Source organism: Buteo buteo, chromosome 10, assembly GCF_964188355.1.
Source record: "Buteo buteo chromosome 10, bButBut1.hap1.1, whole genome shotgun sequence".
Lineage (NCBI taxonomy): Eukaryota > Metazoa > Chordata > Aves > Accipitriformes > Accipitridae > Buteo > Buteo buteo.
The window spans coordinates 25,880,610-25,899,547 of record NC_134180.1 but is presented as its reverse complement, the minus strand read 5'-3'; the positions used below and the strand labels follow the sequence as shown (position 1 = coordinate 25,899,547).

At 40.1% G+C, this 18,938-nt stretch overlaps 1 protein-coding gene across 1 annotated transcript; it reads left to right on the top strand.

Annotated features, from left to right (window-relative positions):
- Window positions 1-1,087: 1,087 nt before the first annotated feature.
- Window positions 1,088-18,637, top strand: EPHX4 (epoxide hydrolase 4). Its single transcript, XM_075037565.1, has 7 exons — window positions 1,088-1,330; window positions 4,097-4,182; window positions 7,637-7,794; window positions 9,843-9,971; window positions 12,083-12,186; window positions 13,138-13,286; window positions 17,723-18,637. Exons 1-7 carry the CDS (start codon window positions 1,088-1,090, stop codon window positions 17,955-17,957), a joined length of 1,104 nt encoding a protein of 367 aa, XP_074893666.1. The 3' UTR covers window positions 17,958-18,637.
- Window positions 18,638-18,938: the final 301 nt, after the last annotated feature.

Here is an 18,938-nt window from a genome sequence, read left to right as displayed (position 1 = left end):
CTGCATTTTTATAACCTGTAAAATCAACTGCTTAAAATAGGTACGCTTTTTCTGACGTTTTTGGATGACATGAACCATTCTGATTCAAAATTACTCTTTCCCACCCTGCATATCAGTAGGTCAATACCAGATATGTGCCAACTGGAGCCTCTCTTCTTACCCCAGCATCTGTGGCCTCCTATGTGACTGCGACTCCTTGGCTTGTCCATGTAGCAATTTACAGCTAATGGATGGGCGTAAGATTGTTCAGCTTCTGCCGTCAGCCTTGTGTGGCTGAGATCTTGGTACTAAATTAACTCTGCGGGAACAGAGTTAGTAATGATGATCCAACTTCCTTTAGTAGCAAATTTCTCTATTGGAGTAAGTAAAGTTTAAAACGCTATAAATTTTGGTGCTGGAGCTCAAAGTTTGTATCTTTTTAAGAAATACTGTAATAACTGAAATTGTCGTGTTTACAAAACCACCTTTCAATGGTAGCGGTGTAAGCGGCACTGAAAGAACGTACAGTCTCGAAAAACACTAAATTGCAACCGCACCACCGCATACCTACGCGCTTCCCTTCACACGAAAACAAGGTAAGTGCGAGCGGGCAAAGCCATCGCCTGCAAGGACCTCTGGCAGGCACCGGCGGCGGCGGGGCTGTCCCGCGTACCCCCGGCGCGCTTTTCGCAGCGACATTTCGCGTGAGTTTGGGTGTATTTGACAGTTCTGTCAGCGCGCGCGGCTCAGCGCCGCGCTCCTTAGCTCCAGGGGCCGAGTCTCCTTACTTCGCTACGGAATAGTTGGGGGGGCGGGGGGGGGGGCCCTCCGTGGCCGAGCGGCTGGGCGCACCCCCGGCCGCGGCGCCGGCGCCGCCGCCCCCGCCCTGCCGCCCGGGGCCTAGCGCGCCCGGGCCGCGGCAGCCGGGCGGGGCGGGCGGTGCCGTGCCGCGCCCGCCGGCGGCGCGGGGCGAGGGCCGCGGGGGGCCGCGGGGCGGGCGAGCGCGCTGCCGGTGCCGCCGCTCCCGGTGCCTCCGCTCGGGCGGCTCCTGGCGGCGGCGGCGCTCCGAGCCCCTGCCGGCCGGCGGGGACGGCGGCGGCGGGGCCCGATGGCGAGACCCGGCGCTGCGTGCCCGCCGCCCGCCCGCCGGGTGATGGTGGCCGCCCGGGCGCTGCTCTTCTGGGCGCTGGTGTACAGCTACTGCGGGCTCTGCGCCTGCATCGCCGGGCTGCGCCTGCTCTGGAGCATCGGCCGGCGGCCGGGCGAGACCTTCCGCCGGGTGGTGCGGGAGAACCCCCCCGCCTGCCTCAACGACCCCTCCCTGGGCACCCACTGCTACGTCCGGATCAAGGTGAGGGCGGGGGCGGGGGGGGGGGGGAGCGGGCCCCGCGGTGCGCACACGCGCCCCTGCCCTGCAGGGCAGCCCTGCCCGCCCTCCGGGGCACGCGTGTGCACGGGCAGCGTGCGCGCTCCCCCTCGCACACCTGCGCGCCCCCGTGCGCCTGCACCCCCCTGCCCCTGCCCCCAGGGAGCGGGGCCGGGCTCGCCGGGGCGGGGCGCGGCGCAGGCCGGGCCCGGCCCGACTGCCCGGGGAGGGGGCGCCGGCCGGCCGGCCGGAGTGCGGGGCCCTCGGCGGGCGGGAGGGGCGCCGGGCGACCCCCGGTGTGTCGCAGCCCGCCTGCGGGTACGTGCCCCGCCGCGCCCCGCGCCCTCCTCTGCCCTGCTCGCCCCGTTCTTTACGGCGTGCCCGGTTGCGGCCGGGAGCGCCTGTGGTGCGTCAGGGTGGCGGGGAAAACGGAGCGCGCAGAACTAAGCCCTGTCCCCCAGGTGGTGCGGTTGAAGCCGCCCGCCGGTCCTTACACTTGTCTCGGACCTCTGCCCGCGCTTTGCGCCTCCGCCCAGTGCTCTGAATGAAGTTGCGTTAGCTTGGTTTCTTTCGTAGTTAGGGGTGAGCAAAGAGCACGCAGCGGATTTCGTCGAGTGTTGTTTTTAATAAAACGAGCGCAAAGATCTCGGGGGTCTGGGCGGACGGTTTTGTGCCAGGCAGTACTAATGCGAATTATTGAGCCTCTCTGTTTCTCGTGATTGGCTTGTTTTCTTTTCCTAACGTTATTAGGAGGCACGTGTGCGCTATTTTTACTCATGTGCCGTGTTCTTTTTCTCTGATAGAACCAAGCAGTAAGTGAATGGGTTGATGGGGAAACGAGGGGTAGAGCAGTAATAAAAGAGCATTTGGGGGCAAGACAAACTGCTGTCAATATGACAGTCTTTCACTCATTTCAGGAAATACGAAACTCTTGCCCTTGGATAACAGCAGGCTAAGGTGTTACCTTCCAAACACATGTACCCTACCGGTCTGTACAGATTTCAACACGACAAAGAAAAGAGTCTGTTTTAGGAAAGATGGCAGCATTCTGTGACTGTTTGGGGGGGCAGAAAAAAGGGGACAGAAAGGAGCAACTGAAAAGGTAGAGGATGGGCTTAGTTTGGGGCACGTGACGTTTAAACTGCTGCTGTACAAGTGGTGACTGAATTTGTATGAGTAAAGGGGATGCCCTTAAAAGTAATAGATTAAAATAAAAACTTTGACGGTAAATCCCTAGAGGACACTAACTGAAAGCAGCAGGATGGAGGAGGGCTTACCCACTACTCACTAACTTGAGAAGAGAAACTGTGGAAGGAAACTGAGAAACTTCTACTTTTTTAAGTATAAAAGGATCAAAGGAAGAGTGATGTGGAGAATGGTGAAGGTGATGTAATGGCCTTAAAATTTACTAGGAATTTATTTTTACCTCTAGGGACTTCAACTTCATTGGCATCCCAGAGGAGAAGTATCAGTGTAATTTTGGGCAGAACTGAGCAAAAGTCCCTATTATATCCCTAGTGAGTAGGAAAAAACCTAGATGTTCCCTCTTTAGAGCCCTTTCAAGAATCAAGATGAAAGTTAATGGGTTTGTAGCTGGTTAGTGACTTAGCAGTGCTAAGGTAGCTCAGAGAATTTGAAGCATCTCTGGCAAGAAAAACTTTTTGTATGTGTTTATGATCCTTGGCCTGATATAAGCCCTTGATGTACAGCAAAGGCGTGGGGTTTTCTCCCCTTTTTAGAACAGCAGAGATGGTGCAGGCTCTGACATTTGTTCAGGAGCTGTACAACCTTTCTTCCTGCAGTTTCCTTCACTTGACTTCTAAACAGCATGTTGTATTTTGTGAGATAACTCTTTTCCCAACTTCTGTATCTACTTCTGTGCTAGAATTCAGTAAACCCTCTAGGTCATAATTTCAGTTTATTTAAATTCTACTGGATTTGACCTTGAGTTAATGTAAGCTTGTGCACATCCATTCAGTTCAATGGCATTTCAGTGTTCAGCCTCTGCACTGCTAACAATAAATAACTTGCCTGCTGGTAATTCTCATAGGACCCATTTTCTTAAAAGATGCATCAGAAATAGTGACTATAGGCAGGGCAGAAAGAAGATTATAACATTAAGGCTTTCTTTTCTGAAGCGAGTCTGAAACCTTGAACATAAAAGCAAGCAAAAACTACTTGCTTTCCAGTTACTTAATTTTGATTGCTTTTGGTTCTTAAGAATCCACGCAGTCCTTTATTGTGCCAGAATGCAATGTGATTGTTTTAAATAGTTGCATAATCTTACAAACTAACTGGAAGTTTGAAAGTGCATTTAAAGTATACTGTCTGTTAAAGTCTTTCCATAAAGCATGTGACTGGTGTCCATGTGAAAGCAAGGTGCTAACTTCGAGAATAGTCTGCATTTCCTAGCCACTGTGCCAGGCGGTGCTCTTTCAGAAATGTTAGCATGCTCATGGCTGAACTGGCACATAGTCAACATAGCCTGACATGTATTAAAGATGGTCCTCCCTGGAAGAAGCTGTGGCAGCCAGGCGGGGTGGGGAATACTCAAAATTGTCAGGGTGTAGCAGATACCCGATCTCAGAATTGCAGAAGACTTTAGCTTCAGAACCTGACAATTTGATTATTTTTTTTTCAGGGGCAATATATTGTTTCTTAGAATATTGTCTGAAACCATATTCATTCTCAAATCCCAGTATAGCAGTTCTATGCAGCAATAAAAACATGCTTCTTCTTCTCTCGTTTTAGGATTCAGGGTTAAGATTCCACTATGTGGCTGCTGGAGAAAGGGGTAAACCACTCATGCTGCTGCTTCATGGCTTTCCAGAATTCTGGTAAAACTCCCTACACGCTTTTCTTGTATAAAAGAGGCTGCTTAAGATACCTAAGAGTGATCATCTCAGCTTAAGTATCCCCAGTGTGATCCATTTTATGTATCTATGAGTACTAACCAATGGCATGAAGTTTTAGTAGTGAACAAACCATTCAAACATTTTTTGACTGCAGCATCCACAAAAAATTCCTGCAGGCTAACGCAAACCAACCATCTTTTTTTGCACGGTCAGTCCATTTTTCCCCAAGTATGTACACTTCTCTTCGAACTTGGGGGAGGAGCCGCTCATTTTTAATGAATTTCCTGTTTGAATAACATTGGTACTATATGGCTAAACTTATGAACTATAGCACAGGGTGTTAAAATAAGGATCCATTATATGTTAAGTGCAATACGGATTGCTACATTTATTAAAAATTTAATTTTTAACTAGGGGAGGGGGAAGAAGAACTATGAGTTCTATAGGCCTCATTTCAGAGTGCTACTCAGGGAAAAAGGTTCTATTATTAGTTCATCACAAGATGAATGATGCATCAAACCTAATCCTAAATGTTTGTTTATAACAATGAAAAGCAGTCATGTGTCTAATGATTTAACCAAATTGCTCAGGCTGTCATTGCCAGGTTTAACTAGTGAAGCATGGCTTACAGAACTGGCACTGAAAAAACAGTAAGGGAGTAGGGGAAGTGATAGTGCCAGTAATTCAGCCAGTTAAACGATCCTTTTCCTTTCTAAACTCAGATATGGAGTTAGTGTCCACTGTTGGAATTGTGATCTTTCAAGCTGGACTCAGGTCATTCCATGATAAATTGACCCAGGTAAAGCAGAGGTCAGTTCTCTTCCCTTAGCAATTTCCTATAGATACTATTGGCCTTGAGGATGACGGTAGAAAGTCATATTTATTTTAAGATAAATTTTTGAAGAGGTAGATTGTCCTAATAAGAAATTGCTATCTAAAAGGATTAAAACTGTAAACTTTCATTAAAAAGACAGTTAGATGGGGGGGTGTGCATATTCTATGCAAGCATTATGCATACCTGGCATAACACATATTCTAACACAGTAAGACAGCTGAGACTACAGCTGATTTCCCCTACAGTGGGAATAATAACAGAAAATTTAGCATTTTTATATACATATTCTACTGAGATCTGGTATATTACTTTCAAAAAGCAGAAAGCTGTTCTTACAGTTCAGAATGGTGAGTCATGCTTTAAGTGACAGTTAATATATTATCTGACCATTCAAAAGGAATTAATAAGAAACTGTTATATGGGTCACTGGGACCACCAATAGCATAGTTTATGTAACTGTTTTTAAAAAGAAGACTACATGCTAATAGTCTATAAAATAGTCATGCAACCAATACTGATGTTGGTTTGTTGATTCAATCAGTGAAGAATTTTGTATGCAAGGATAGAGATTGTTCTGAGAGCAGAAGATAAAATAATCACAATTTAAGAGATATCTAAAGCAGCGTCAAATTTGTATTGTTTGGTTAGGAAAAAAAAAAGGATATGATTTGTAGTTACAATTCTTAATTGTAACAAATCTCTGCCTTCCAGTGTCTCAAGGTTATAAGTAGGACAACCATAACTGGACAATACTGACCTTAGCAAGTGATTGAGAATGTCTGAAGATGAAAGATCACTTAAGAATATAATGCATGAGAGCTATTAAGTGCTTTAGTTGTATAACAACTTGAAAATCAGTACCAATGTTGTGGAAAGACAAAATATTTGAAATTGGGCATAATGTATTGAGACAGCTGGGTACCTATAAGACTTGTGTGTGAGCTGCTGAATTTTGTACAAGCTGCCTTTCAGAAATAATGTGATCAGAAAGTCACAAAATAGTTTCCACGATTCCACCGCATGAACATGAAAGCATTCACCAACATTTCCAAATTCTGCTTGCAAAGCAGCTGTCCGATAGTTACATTTCATATGTTGTAAAAGGATTTATTTGAATATAAAACCTACCCATTTGGTAGGTCAGACATTTGGTGATTGTTGGACTGTTGTGAAAATGGAAGATGAGGATAGGAAGTAGACATTTTCTGAAAACAAAAATAGTATATTTATTTATTTATGGGCCTCCTTGTTTCTTCTTAGTGAAATATATAGGATAGCTACAGCAGTTACCATGGCAAATTCAGCTTCCAAATCATTGTATAATGCCTTTAAAAATTTCATTCCTGGAGATCTCAGCTAAATCTTGTATTTGCATTATGGCACTGAAATGAAAAGGTTCTGACTGTTCTGTTTTTATGAATACAAATTTCTATAATTTATCAGTGTTACTGTAACATTCCTTATGTCCCTAATAGGCTGGAGGCAAAGCTAAGGTGGAAGAGCCAATGGTCTGATATAGACACTGTGTGAATTGAGGTAGAATTCTGTGCATCACTCTTAGGATCGCTGATGATCCAAATGTTACATAATGTTTATCTGAGACTGTTGAAACAAGCAGAAGTAAAAGCTAGATCCTAGCACAGAGGGATGCAGCCATTATTATATATGCCTAGAAGGATCATGGTTTTCGTATATCTTATATTGTAGTATAAGATAAGGCCGTGTCTGTCTTGGTACTGGCTATTCTGTAATTTATTTGGTTTCAATAACAGTTGAAGGGCAGGTAGTTCTTGCAGGATGAGACCCACTATTTTCTTGTTATTTTTTGCTTCGTAACACACATCTAGTCACTACATACTATTACAGAATGAGGAATAGCCTTTGCCTTTGTCTGAGTTCGTAATTTTGTATGTCTTTTAATATGTGTAATGTTACCACTCTCTTCCATAGAAACACAAGCAATGAAATACTTTGTGTAGTACCAACACATTGAGGGATAGTTCTAGAACAATTCTGGTAGTATAGAGACACAGATGAAAGTGTACATAATATAAATCATATAAACTTCACCAAGTTCATATGATATTCATTGTATTTCTTTCTTTGGTTTATTTAGTGTATGAATTATCTGCCATTCCTTTTCTGAAAAGAAAAAAAAAAAAAAAAACCACATGCCTTGAGGCGTGTTTCCCTACTCCATCAAAATGTGTGAGCAAGCCAGGGAGAAGAGAAAGCTTTTCAGACCTTACCTTTTTGATGGTACTACAGCTGCAGGGATAAAACAGAATAGTCCTCTGCATGTTCTGGTTTCTGCCTGCTTCCTTTGCAGCAAAGGGACCATGCCAGGAACTGCTGAAACACCCAGGCTCTGGCCATGCCCCCTTTCTGACAGCCACACTTCCTTACTGGGGAATTCAAGAAGGGAGCACAAAATTGTTATAGCCACAAAGGACCACCAGCGTACTGCAGAAGGAAGAAAGAATCTTGTTGCAAAGCCATGCTAATTTACCCTCAACTATTTGGGAGCAAAAGCATTGAGTACATTTTGGTATCATACTGCTTGACCTTATAACTCCAACTTTTTTTTTTCCCCTTTGTTAGGTATTCTTGGCGCCATCAATTGCGGGAATTTAAAAGTGAATATCGAGTGGTGGCCCTGGATTTGAGAGGTTATGGAGAAACAGATGCTCCTTCTCACAAAGAAAATTACAAGTTAGATTGCCTGATAACAGATATAAAGGATATTTTGGAATCTCTGGGTGCGTTAGTAGAAGACAAACTACTCAGCTCATAGATGACTTGATTTTCTGGCAAAAATCCCATAAAGATATAGCACTGATTTTTTTTAAAAACTGCATTCTCTTTAATATATACACATAACAGATATGTATAGATACAAATCTAAGGATACTCATATTTTATGGACTGTTATCAATGAAAAAGGTTTGTTTTCTAATTATGATGCATATGTCAGTGTAAACAATATGTAAAGATGATTTTCCATCATGGGTTTAAAAAAAATCTTCCCTATGTGCTGTGAAATCCAGCAGTACAAACCTATGGTCTTTTTCCCTAAGAAGGTCTTTGCTTACTCCTAACCATTGCACTTAGTGGATAATGTTCTGAATTAAAGTCTAATAGCACTTGTAGACCAAAGAATTTAAATCAGGTGACATTTTTCTTGCACAAACAAGATAGAATAAATACTGTGGGCTTTATAAAGATGATGACAGTACATCTGCTGTATTAAAAAAAGAAAAATCCCCAAATACTACTCCTGCACAGTAGTCAGTTCTCAAGAGCTGAATCACTCGTGTCTTATACAACAGTGAGAAGAACAGAAGGGAGAACAAGGGGCAGGCACATTGTTGCTCCCTGTGGCAAACACACAGTGTAATGGTCTAGAGCTGAAGTGAGTCTGCAAAATTTGCCCCTCTGAGTTCAGTTTGAAGTGTAGCTGTTCTGGTGATAAATTTTAATACCTAGTGAAGGGTATTTCCCTTCTATTCCAATAGCAAGACAAGGGATTAGACTGTCATTCCCTGATTCATTTTAATTCCCTGGGTACTCTAGGGATAGTGAAACAACTTACTGTATTTCACATGAAGAAATAGTAAAACAGTGATTCCAGTTCTAAAATCTGAATTTAGGATTTGCTCTGCTTATGATGTTTGAATATTGTCAAAAGATTGGGCAGGCAGTCTCCACACTGTGTTTACGTTTTCCAACCTTTGCTGGTTGTGTTAATCTCCATGGTAATGCCATGGTTATGCTTGAGAAGAGCTCTCGTCATAATTCAATTTCATAGGGATTTAAATTTTTTTTGGAAAAGTATTTCTGAGGCTTGTTATCTTTGTTTGTTCTAACCCCACATTAAATTCTTTTTGGAGAACTTGATTACATCAAAAGTGCTCCAGAAGATTTCGAGAGAGGGGTTATAAGGTGCGTTGACAACTGTGTCCAAATTTATGTCAGAATTCTAAACAGTTTGGCTTTTATACATTTCATTTGTAGTGTATGTGCTCAGCATTACAATCCTCAATGAGGAGGGTGATGGTATCTGATGCTATAGTATGTATTCCAGCAGTTAGGCTTTCAAAAACTCAGTCATTATTTCTCTCCCCCCTTTTATTGCTGTTAAATTGCCGTTTTTATCGATGGAAGAGTAAGTATGTGAATACTGAGAACTTTAAAAATTGCCATCAAAACAGTATATGGAGAAAAGCTACAGGTCTACTAAGTATATAAATATGTGTATTTATGTGTGTATATACATACATGCTATATATGTGGCTATTAAGTATAATGCCCACTTTTTGCATAATGATGATGTTCAGTGCTTAGATAACCTCCCATATTCAGCGAAATTCATAAGGATTGGTTTTGTTCAGGAGGGGCTCAGGAGATGGCTTAGTCTTTCTGTCTGCAGTTTTAAACTCCAAATACCCTAAACGTACGTGCATTATAATGGCTGCAATTTGAATTGTATATCTGACCCTACATTGGCCAAGATGTGAACAGGGTGGCCATTTGGATACCAAGTGACTTTAGTTTGACATTGAGGTAGTATAGTTAAAGTGTAATTGAAGTCCAATTAAATAATTTTAATTATTAGTTAATCTTTTAACTATAATAGTGCAATATTTTTTTTGCCATTAGTAATGGAAGCAGTGCAGTATTAAATAGTTACATTAATAAATGTGCTGGACGACCTGTTTTGCCTAATAATTATTTTATTGTATGTGATAATTTGTATGGATACAAATTCTACTGAAATAAAAAGCACAAATCTGTGTTTATGTGATAGGATACAACAAGTGTGTGTTGATTGGCCATGACTGGGGAGGAATGATCGCTTGGTTAGTGGCTATATGTTACCCTGAAATGGTGACTAAGCTGATTGTGGTTAATTTCCCTCATCCTTCTGTGTTTACAGGTGAGTTTTATAGTAGTCTTTGTTAATCCAGAGCATCTGCATTTTCATTATGATTCAGAGTGTTTGCTTTGAGGTTGCTAAAGAAGAACAAGCTACTTGCCCCTTTAGATGTTCAGTAGGTAAGTTGCCCGTACTCAGTGCCTGTCACAATCTGGACTGTATGTTAGGAAGCAGTAAGGTATCAAGTATTTGACTTTTGGAAATAATTTATTGTAGGAAGTGGGAGTGCTTGCAACCAAACTTACTGATGTTTTTCTTAATCCTTGAAGATCCACAAATATAATTTTCATATACGTGAATCTGTTTTATACCACTTTGGCAGGATAAAATTCCCGAAGAAGGGTGTATATTGTATTACACCTAGGTTAAGGCCTCACTGCATTATTAAGTCTGCATAGAACAGCCTTTGTATAAATGTGAATCAGACATTAGAATTTAATCCTGATTTAGATGACAAGTGACAATTTATGGTCTGGTACAATATTCATTGGAACAAGACAGCCTTTCCGGGCCACTTACTAGAGGCTCAGGAAGGTACTATTAGTGAGCTGAATTCAGGATTTAGGTGCACTAGGAGAATTTTTTGTGTGATAGGCTTTGAGCTTGTCTGCTACCCAGAATTACAAAACATTTCATAGGGATTAGATCAACATTCAGTAATTAAAATGGAATTAGTATCTCACTGATTTTAATTTCTTCAATTGCTGACCTTACCCTATTTCCATTTAAAAATTCATCCCATTTACCCAGAAATAGTTAAGAATATTTAGTGCAGCTTTCATTTTCTTTTCAGTTGAATGTAAAACTGACCTTACACCACCCTGGAATCAGAACCGTTCACACATGTTGTTCTCACAGTGTTCTTGAGCACCTTTCTAGGATATTAAAGAACATTTTGCCAGGTAGTTAGGCCTCACTTACCCAAGGAAAGGTCTGTTCACCACCACCTGAGCAAGCAGGAGCTTTATGCGGTATTTTCACTGAGAGCAGGAGCCAGGCTGTATGGAAGACAAATACATTTTAGTATAGTATTTCTTCGTATTTGTTTGGATATTTGTTAAAGTACAGAATCTGTTCTGTAGCTTGATAAAGTCTCCCTGGATCAAATTTGTTCTACTGTGGGTTAAATGAAAATACACAGTTTATAAATTGTGAGGAAAAGTGAACAGTGTTGATGATGGTCCATCAAGGAAAAATATAATGGGTGATGCAATTTAAGAATGTATAAGATAGGAAAGCTTAGAGGATAGCTGACACTTCAATTTATTTGTTTTAAAACCCATTTTTGTTCACCCAATTTTGTTTTAAAACCCAAGTTGTTCAAAATTAATATTTCAGAGAGATCACCTATGTTGGGAGTGCAATTTTGCCTTCCTGAATTTGCATCTGTAAAGGATAAGTTCTAGACTTCCTAGTACCTGCATACATTCTGTGCTTGCTTTGAGGAGGTTAGGTATTTGAATGTCAGTGTTGGCTCTGCAACTCATTGGAGACACAAAATTATAATTTAAAAAAAAAAAAAAACGACTTAATGCAAATTTGGCTATATCATTTTCTTTTGTTATATATGCTTCAATGTCTTTAAAAAGTGATGCTATGTAATCTCGATTATGGTTCCTGAAATTACCAAGAAGACAACTGTTAGAAAAATTCTGTACTTTCATGAATAAGATTGATGCTGTCTTTAGAATGTAAGTGGATTATCATCTACAGATTTCTGTGCATCACATCTTTGATGAGAGAAATACTTAAAGACTTCTATTTATGCCTCTTATTCCACAGCTGACAAAAATGCTTTGGACTAGCTACACAAATAGATCTCTAAGTGAAAACCTATGATGCAATTAAACTCTCCAGTGTCACTGCCCTCGCCTAATCTTTGGCAGGCTTCTGGTTTGCTGACTGTTTCTGTTAACACATATAAAAGAAGTATGTTTTAATGGCCACATCATATACTTACTCCTGAAACAATAATCATCTTTTGTCACATAGCATGCTCTAATGTAATATTTTTAGAACATGCCTTTTAAGTTTAAAAAATAGTAATATTAACAGTAATTTTGTTTGAATCATCAGTTTTCATTTTTAATTCATGGGCATTTTTGTTTCAGAATACATTCTACGACATCCATCACAATTGATTAAATCTGGTTACTACTTCTTTTTCCAAATGCCATGGTTTCCTGAATTCATGTTTACAGTAAATGATTTCAAGGTGAGCAAAATGAGTGCTCTTGTTTATATATTTAACTATGAGTGATTGAAGAATTGCTTCCTATGTTCATCTCTTCTGATGTAGTTATAATTACTGGAAAAAATACAGAGCTTTCTGATTTTTCTTATTTAGCTTTATATATTTATATGAAGTAGGATATAAGTGTGTATAGTCTCTGAGATTAACTCCTGCTTTTGCATTTCTGGGAGGTGTTCAGGTACATACTTTTAACCTCCAGCACTACAGTGCATAACTCCACCTGGACAGTCAGCTGGTTTTACTTGTGCCCATGCCAGTGGGACACATTTAGTGCTTGGGGAACTCCTGCTGACTTACCTGAAGCTCCTGTGTGCAGTGGGACATCCTCTTATCCCTCAGAGCCTGCTACAAGGCAGGCAGCCTGGGAGTCTGGACATCAAATTCAGCCAGGTGATTAATTCTGCCTGAGGAACCAACAAGGCCAACATCTTGTATAACCTTAAAAAAAAAAAAGTACAAGTGTATAAAAAGGGAAAAATCGGCTGCGGGCGTGCATCCTCCTACATGCATACAGCCCAGTGCAGAGCTCCAAGTGCTGCATGCACACAGGGCACAGCAAGCTGGGGAGGTCCTGAATCATTCTCCCTCCCACCCTGTCAGCTGCTGGGGTCCATCCCAAAGAAAAGTATGTGCCTGCGCTTGCCTTTGCCTGTCACAGGTGGCAGGTCAGGGTGCAAAACTGAGTAACTTGGTAATGCTGGTATTTGGCTGTACTTGATAATCCTGAAGTAAGTTATACCAGAAATAAGTTTACCATGTGCTTTACACATAGCTCTCTAAAAAAGCATTTAAACCATTCATTATACTCTAAACAATGCATAAATAGATTTTAGAAAGATGTGTCCTGTTAAAGGAGAGAAATCACGTTTTCTAGCTATCTTACATAGTGGCTGCTTATGCTTCCTTTTGTAGGTTCTGAAAAGTTTATTTACTAGCCAGGCCACTGGAATTGGAAGGAAAGGCTGCAGATTAACAGCAGAGGATATTGAAGCTTATCTCTATGTCTTTTCACAACCTGGAGCATTAACTGGACCCATTAACCATTACAGAAGTATTTTCAGGTCAGTGTAACATTCTGAAGCAAGGTAAAATATTCTAGGGACCCCTAGAGACCAAAAGTGGTATTGCACCTTCTGCCGCTGAAATAGAAGAAAAACTGCAAATTCTGAAGTCTCATCAGGTAACAAATGCATTCAGTGTCAAGCAGTGTGATGCAAAGTGAATTGTATGATGTATCCACACAAAACGGTGAAACAGCCCGAGTGCAGATAAGGAAAAGCTTTGTTTCAAAATCTAATAAAGCAAAGGCCCTTCCTTGTTCACAGAAGCCATGGCAATCACAAAAACATCTCTAAATAATACTTACAAAATTAACATCAATTAATTGTTGGCATTACGGTTCATATTATCTAATACTAAGATCTATGAAGAGCTTATTATTAGATAATACTGCTAGATAATATGGCATCCAAGTACGTTGCCCTCACTTGTAACTTTACAAAACCATGTCTGACTTTAATTTTATTCTGTGTGGGCTGGTTTGCTTTTGTTTTTTTAAAAGATGGGGTAATTTGTTTTGTAACTAAGCCTAAAACTAACCCTAACTCTTTTTTTTTTTTTTTTTTTTTTTCCCATTCCTGCATTGGTCTCCTCAGACTCACTGGCAGCAGTGAGCACATATAGCGGGAAGCATGCATAGACTAAAATTGAGCGATAGTATCATAATAGGAAATATTTTTGCGAGCTTAATATTTATTTTATTTTCTCAAGCAGTTTTCTAATGGTTTTAACTTTCTTGGAAGGAATTGGCTTGGCCTTAGAGACTGACACCCCCTTTTTATCTACCAAAAACTTAACAGGGCCAGAAGGTCTTTCACTCTGCATATACTCTATTTATGACTTACAGCCCTAACTTGAAGGACTATACCAAGAAGAGTGGGACTGAACTCATCTTTCCTTTACTGCCTCCAGTCTTCAACAGTGCTAAACCTCCTGCATGCTTCTCTAACACAAGACCAGCTTCCCAATATTCTTTAAAAATGACAATTCTCTTCCTTCCCTGAACTCAGGCAGTAGGTGTTTGAAGTAGATTAACTTTTCATTTTCCCTGGTCTAATTTAGTGCTACCTTTACTGCTCTTTCTGTGCCTTCCATGCTGTCACTGTCAGGAGAGCGGTCAGCAGGGAAATGCTGGGAGGAAAATAGGGATCTGAGCTAGGTGCTGCCTTGTACAGGTTAAGAAACAAAACTGGAACGAGAAAGTAGAGAGGTGGTATATTATCTTCTAAACCCCAAGCACAGACGCCAATGGGGAATAAATGAGATGGCTGTGCTGGTAACAGTATACTTATTTAAAGCTATGCAGAGAGTGGCTGAGGACATCAGCTGGCACGTCCAAGGGCGACGGGGAGCCCTGCGGCTGCATGGCAGCTCCCTGGCCCTGCAACTGCACTGCAGGAGCCCCAAGGGTAGGGCTAATGAGGAGCTGGAGAGGCATGGGCGCCCGGAGCCTTGTTTGTTACGTTTGCCACAGCACCTCGCATCAGTGAGTGTGCGTATTAACCAGATGCTTCTCTGACAATAACAGTGAAATATCTGTGATAGCTGATAGCTGAATTGCTATGGGATTCAGATAAGATGAATGTAAGAGTTGCATATGTTTAAACTATTGTTCCAGGCCTTTTCAGGCTCAAAAAAAAGCCTAGTATCAGTTATTAATCAGAACGTAACTTTACAGATATTAATTCCTCTGTGTGTATGTTTGTGCACTGTTTGCTTTATTTTCCTAATGAAAGTATATCTGTACTGAATTCAGAGAATATTATTTTAGGTGCTGTCAGCCACAATTCAGCAGGCTTTGGACTGGAAGGAAAAGATTAGTCTTCAGCTCATTCAGTTCTTGCCACCAATTTTGATGGCCACACTTTATGGGATCTGAATCATTAAATATTAAAACTGGATTGAAATTTTCACTTCCTCTCATATAAGCCATTAAGCAGCACTTAGATGCTAATGACTTGTATTCACCGTAACTCCCAGTGGGCTGGCACTGGTGACCTACATGTTAGAGGTTTCCAACTCATTACTATCCACCTGGAGTTTCATTCTTCAGAGCTTAATTTTTCTGGAAAGTTATTTCCAAAGAGACGATTGAAATCGCCTACTTCCATCCATCACCAACACATCCTTGTATAAAGAGCATAGCAGTTGTTCCTTTCACTATACTTTAGATACAAACACTTTTGTAATAAAAATCATAAAGCTTTTGTGTCATGCTTGGTTAAGAGATAGGTAAGCATTTGAAGCTTGAATTTCTTCTGATACGCCGTTTTTTTAGAAAATGGGATTAGTTCTCTTAAGTATTTCACTTGTTTACAGAAAAACTGTATAACAGTGCTGTATGAATGTTTGAGTCTGTTTTTCAAAGACTTAAATTTCACGAGTGGAACTTCCCTTTCTAAATGTGAAATCTGCATGTTAATCCTTGTTAAAGGAGATTTCTAGAAACTTCAGGCATGATATCATGTCCCATACTCCAGGCTGAAAAGAAATATTGCTCATAGGCAATGAAAAATGACAGGTTGTTTATCTATGCAGCATGTGTAAAAAGCCCAGAAGAGTTTTCCTAAGTGAGGCTACAAATCTTGCAAGGCACTTAGACACAAAAGAAAAATAGTAAACCCTACAGTAGTAAAAAAATACACATATAAATAGTGAAGAGATCCAGGATACTGGATTTAAAAGGCAAAGGGGTTAGTCTAAATGCACTGAATCAGATTATCACATTATCAATTTTTAAAACTGATACTATGAATAAGCTATGGTTCAGTGGGTGAGGTCAGGTGTTTGCGAAATGAGATTTTAAATCCACTGCTACAAAAGCCATTTTAAGATTTTTCCTAATTCATCAATGAAAAATTAAATTATTATTTAAAGTGACCTTTTATTAATATTTCTTGACATCGTGTGTAAGTAGAGAGGAAGAATGTCTTCAAAGTCTCAATTTCTTTGTCTTATTTTAAACTAATGCATGCCATCTTCTTTGTCTTTCCCTTTTTACAGAGCATAGTCTCTTAACTAACTCCTAAGTTTCAACCTAGCACTTAAGTATGTCATAAAATTTTTTTCAGAAAATCTTTTTTATACATTACTGATTTAAAATAATCATGTTTGAGCATTAATATAATAGAGATTTGTGTCTGATCAGATGCAATCTGTTTTGAATTGTCACAGCTAGTCTGTTACAATATGTGGCTAAGATTAAACAATTCAAGCATAAATTAGATAAATTTTTCAGTATCTCTGAAACAGATGAGCTGGAATAAATTCTGGTGGGTTAGTATGGTTTATGTTGAAATAGTCTTTCATTTCTAGCTACTTGTATCTTTCATAATGCCTACCTTTAATGTGAGGAAATATTTATAAAATATTCCACTTAAAAGAATTGTATTAAGAAAAAATAATAAATTTTTACTGAAAGTTTAAATAGGTCATTGTGGTGGTATAATTTTTATTAACATTTTACTTTCTAAGGGCTTTTCTTGAAAGTACTCTTCAAACGTCTTATAATGTATTTATCTTTAAATGCTTTTTAGTATGCCAAAGCTCTAGGTTGTGATGTTGCAGTTTTAAAGAGGTTATGACTCCATGAAAAGCAAATTTTTAAGGAACAGTTCGCTTTCACTGTGTATAGTTGTAGGTATGTAAGTCCAAGGCCTTCAAAAACATACTGTAGCTCTTTGTAAAGGGAACTCTGATGCACTTTGAATGTTAGCATGAATTTCGTAGATGAGTGAATGTAACAGAATTCAGTTCAGCATTTCAGACATCAGTGTTCTATAGAACATCTTTTTCTACGAATATTTTTATTTTTAGCTGTACTACATGATATTTAATTTTGAATAAGTCTGAAACACTCTAGCTGGTATCTTCCATAGTGTCCAAAAATGGCAGCCTGCCATCTCCTGGACGACTGTTTTCTGGTAGGACAGTTTGGCTACTCAGCTAGCTAGATGCCTTGAATACTGTAGTATAAATGTGATTCAAAGCATCATATTGCATTAAAACCTACTTGCAGTAAATAATGCAGGTTCAGAAATTTGCCATAGCATTCATCCACCAAGGGAAAGCCACTGACCTACAAAATTCTGGCCATCTTGTTCCACATTCGCTTTTACAGGTATCATGTATCCTGTATCCTGAGCTGTGCATCATGCTGAAACAGCATTCATGTTCCAAAAGGAGGACCTCTGTTGCAATCCACCGCTAGTTACAGACATGTTACAGTAAAACTATCTTCTAACAATTTCACCATCCTTAAAAACAAAGGACTTTGAGTCACAGGAGTGTTTTCTTGGTATTGTAGGAGATATCCTGCAACCTAGAACACTTGCCGTGAGATTCACTGTGTTGATTTCAAAAGCGAAGTTGACTGAATTCTGTCTTGGTGATTTCTTTGTTAAAATAAAACCTAAATAAGTGTGTTTTATTTTTAAAGCTGCCTACCTCTGCAGCACCATGAAGTCATCATGCCAACCCTGCTGTTATGGGGAGAAAGAGATGCGTTTATGGAAGTCGAGATGGCAGAAATTACACGGATTTATGTTAAAAATCATTTCAGATTAACTATTTTGTCTGAAGCCAGTCACTGGCTCCAGCAGGATCAACCTGACATAGTGAACAAGTTGATATGGACCTTTCTAAAGGAAGAGACAACAAGAAAAAGAGAATGACTGTTTGTACATGTTTTAAGGGGTCTACATAAAAGCTTTTCAGATTTAAAAACTAATTGTTATCAGGGCCATATTTCCAGCCTGCCTTCTATTTTGAGCTCTGTTAGAGAAAAGTGTTTTCAATGTACTGTACATTTGGACACCAATGTTACTGCTAAAAGAAGTGGTGAGTATGAGAATGTATGATACCAACATTGGTTTTACCTGTATACTTGTATTTTGCACATAAAAACACCTGCCTTAAGATATATATGTATTTGTACAGAAAGAAAATCATGGAAAGTTGCTTGGTTTTGTTTTCTCCCTTGCTTTACAGTTTTCATGTGTGGTGCCTTTTACAAATTTATAATGAAACAATAGTGTGGTGCCATACCGAAGGAAGTCATGAGTTTTCATTCTAGATTCACCTGAATTTTTTTAATGTATTTTACCATTAAACAGTAACCAACTCTTTTTATTATCTATATTTTAGCATACTGAATGATTGAAAAATTTCTGGGCACATTTCTAGTCTTCAAGTGAATAATGATATGTATCTTGTTGTATTGTTGAATGCAGCTGCTTTGTGCAATGTGTTTTTCTTTCTTGACTAAAAAATGGGAAACCTGTACACTCGACAAGTCTGAACAAGGAGAATGGAAAATTAACTGATAACATGTATCAAATCCACCTCTGTCTAATAAAAAGCAACTTACACTACTCCCTTTATCTGGCTTGCTATGGAGAGATTTCTTACTGAAGCTAAGAACTGGGTTTGAATAGCTGAAGTGTGTGTCCGCTGTGCGGCCTTCCTCATGCTACGATTGTTGTAGTTTCTTGGAAATAATGCCTCATTGTTGGCATTATCCTTCCTATGTTAGCGACTACTGTTCTTGTCTCCAAGAACTGCTGCCAAGTTCCTGTGTTTATAGGAGGAAGAGTCACAGTCATTACGGAAACAGAGGGTAGAATTAACTTGCATGTGGTGGCAGGGGAGAAGAA

Bases quoted from the DNA above. Each gene is read 5' to 3' on its own strand.
- EPHX4 (XM_075037565.1), top strand. From the start codon at position 1,088: ATGGCGAGACCCGGCGCTGCGTGCCCGCCGCCCGCCCGCCGGGTGATG. The intron at 4,183-7,636 runs GTAAAACTCCCT...CCCCTTTGTTAG, and splicing joins CATGGCTTTCCAGAATTCTG to GTATTCTTGGCGCCATCAAT. The intron at 7,795-9,842 runs GTGCGTTAGTAG...TTTATGTGATAG, and splicing joins GGATATTTTGGAATCTCTGG to GATACAACAAGTGTGTGTTG.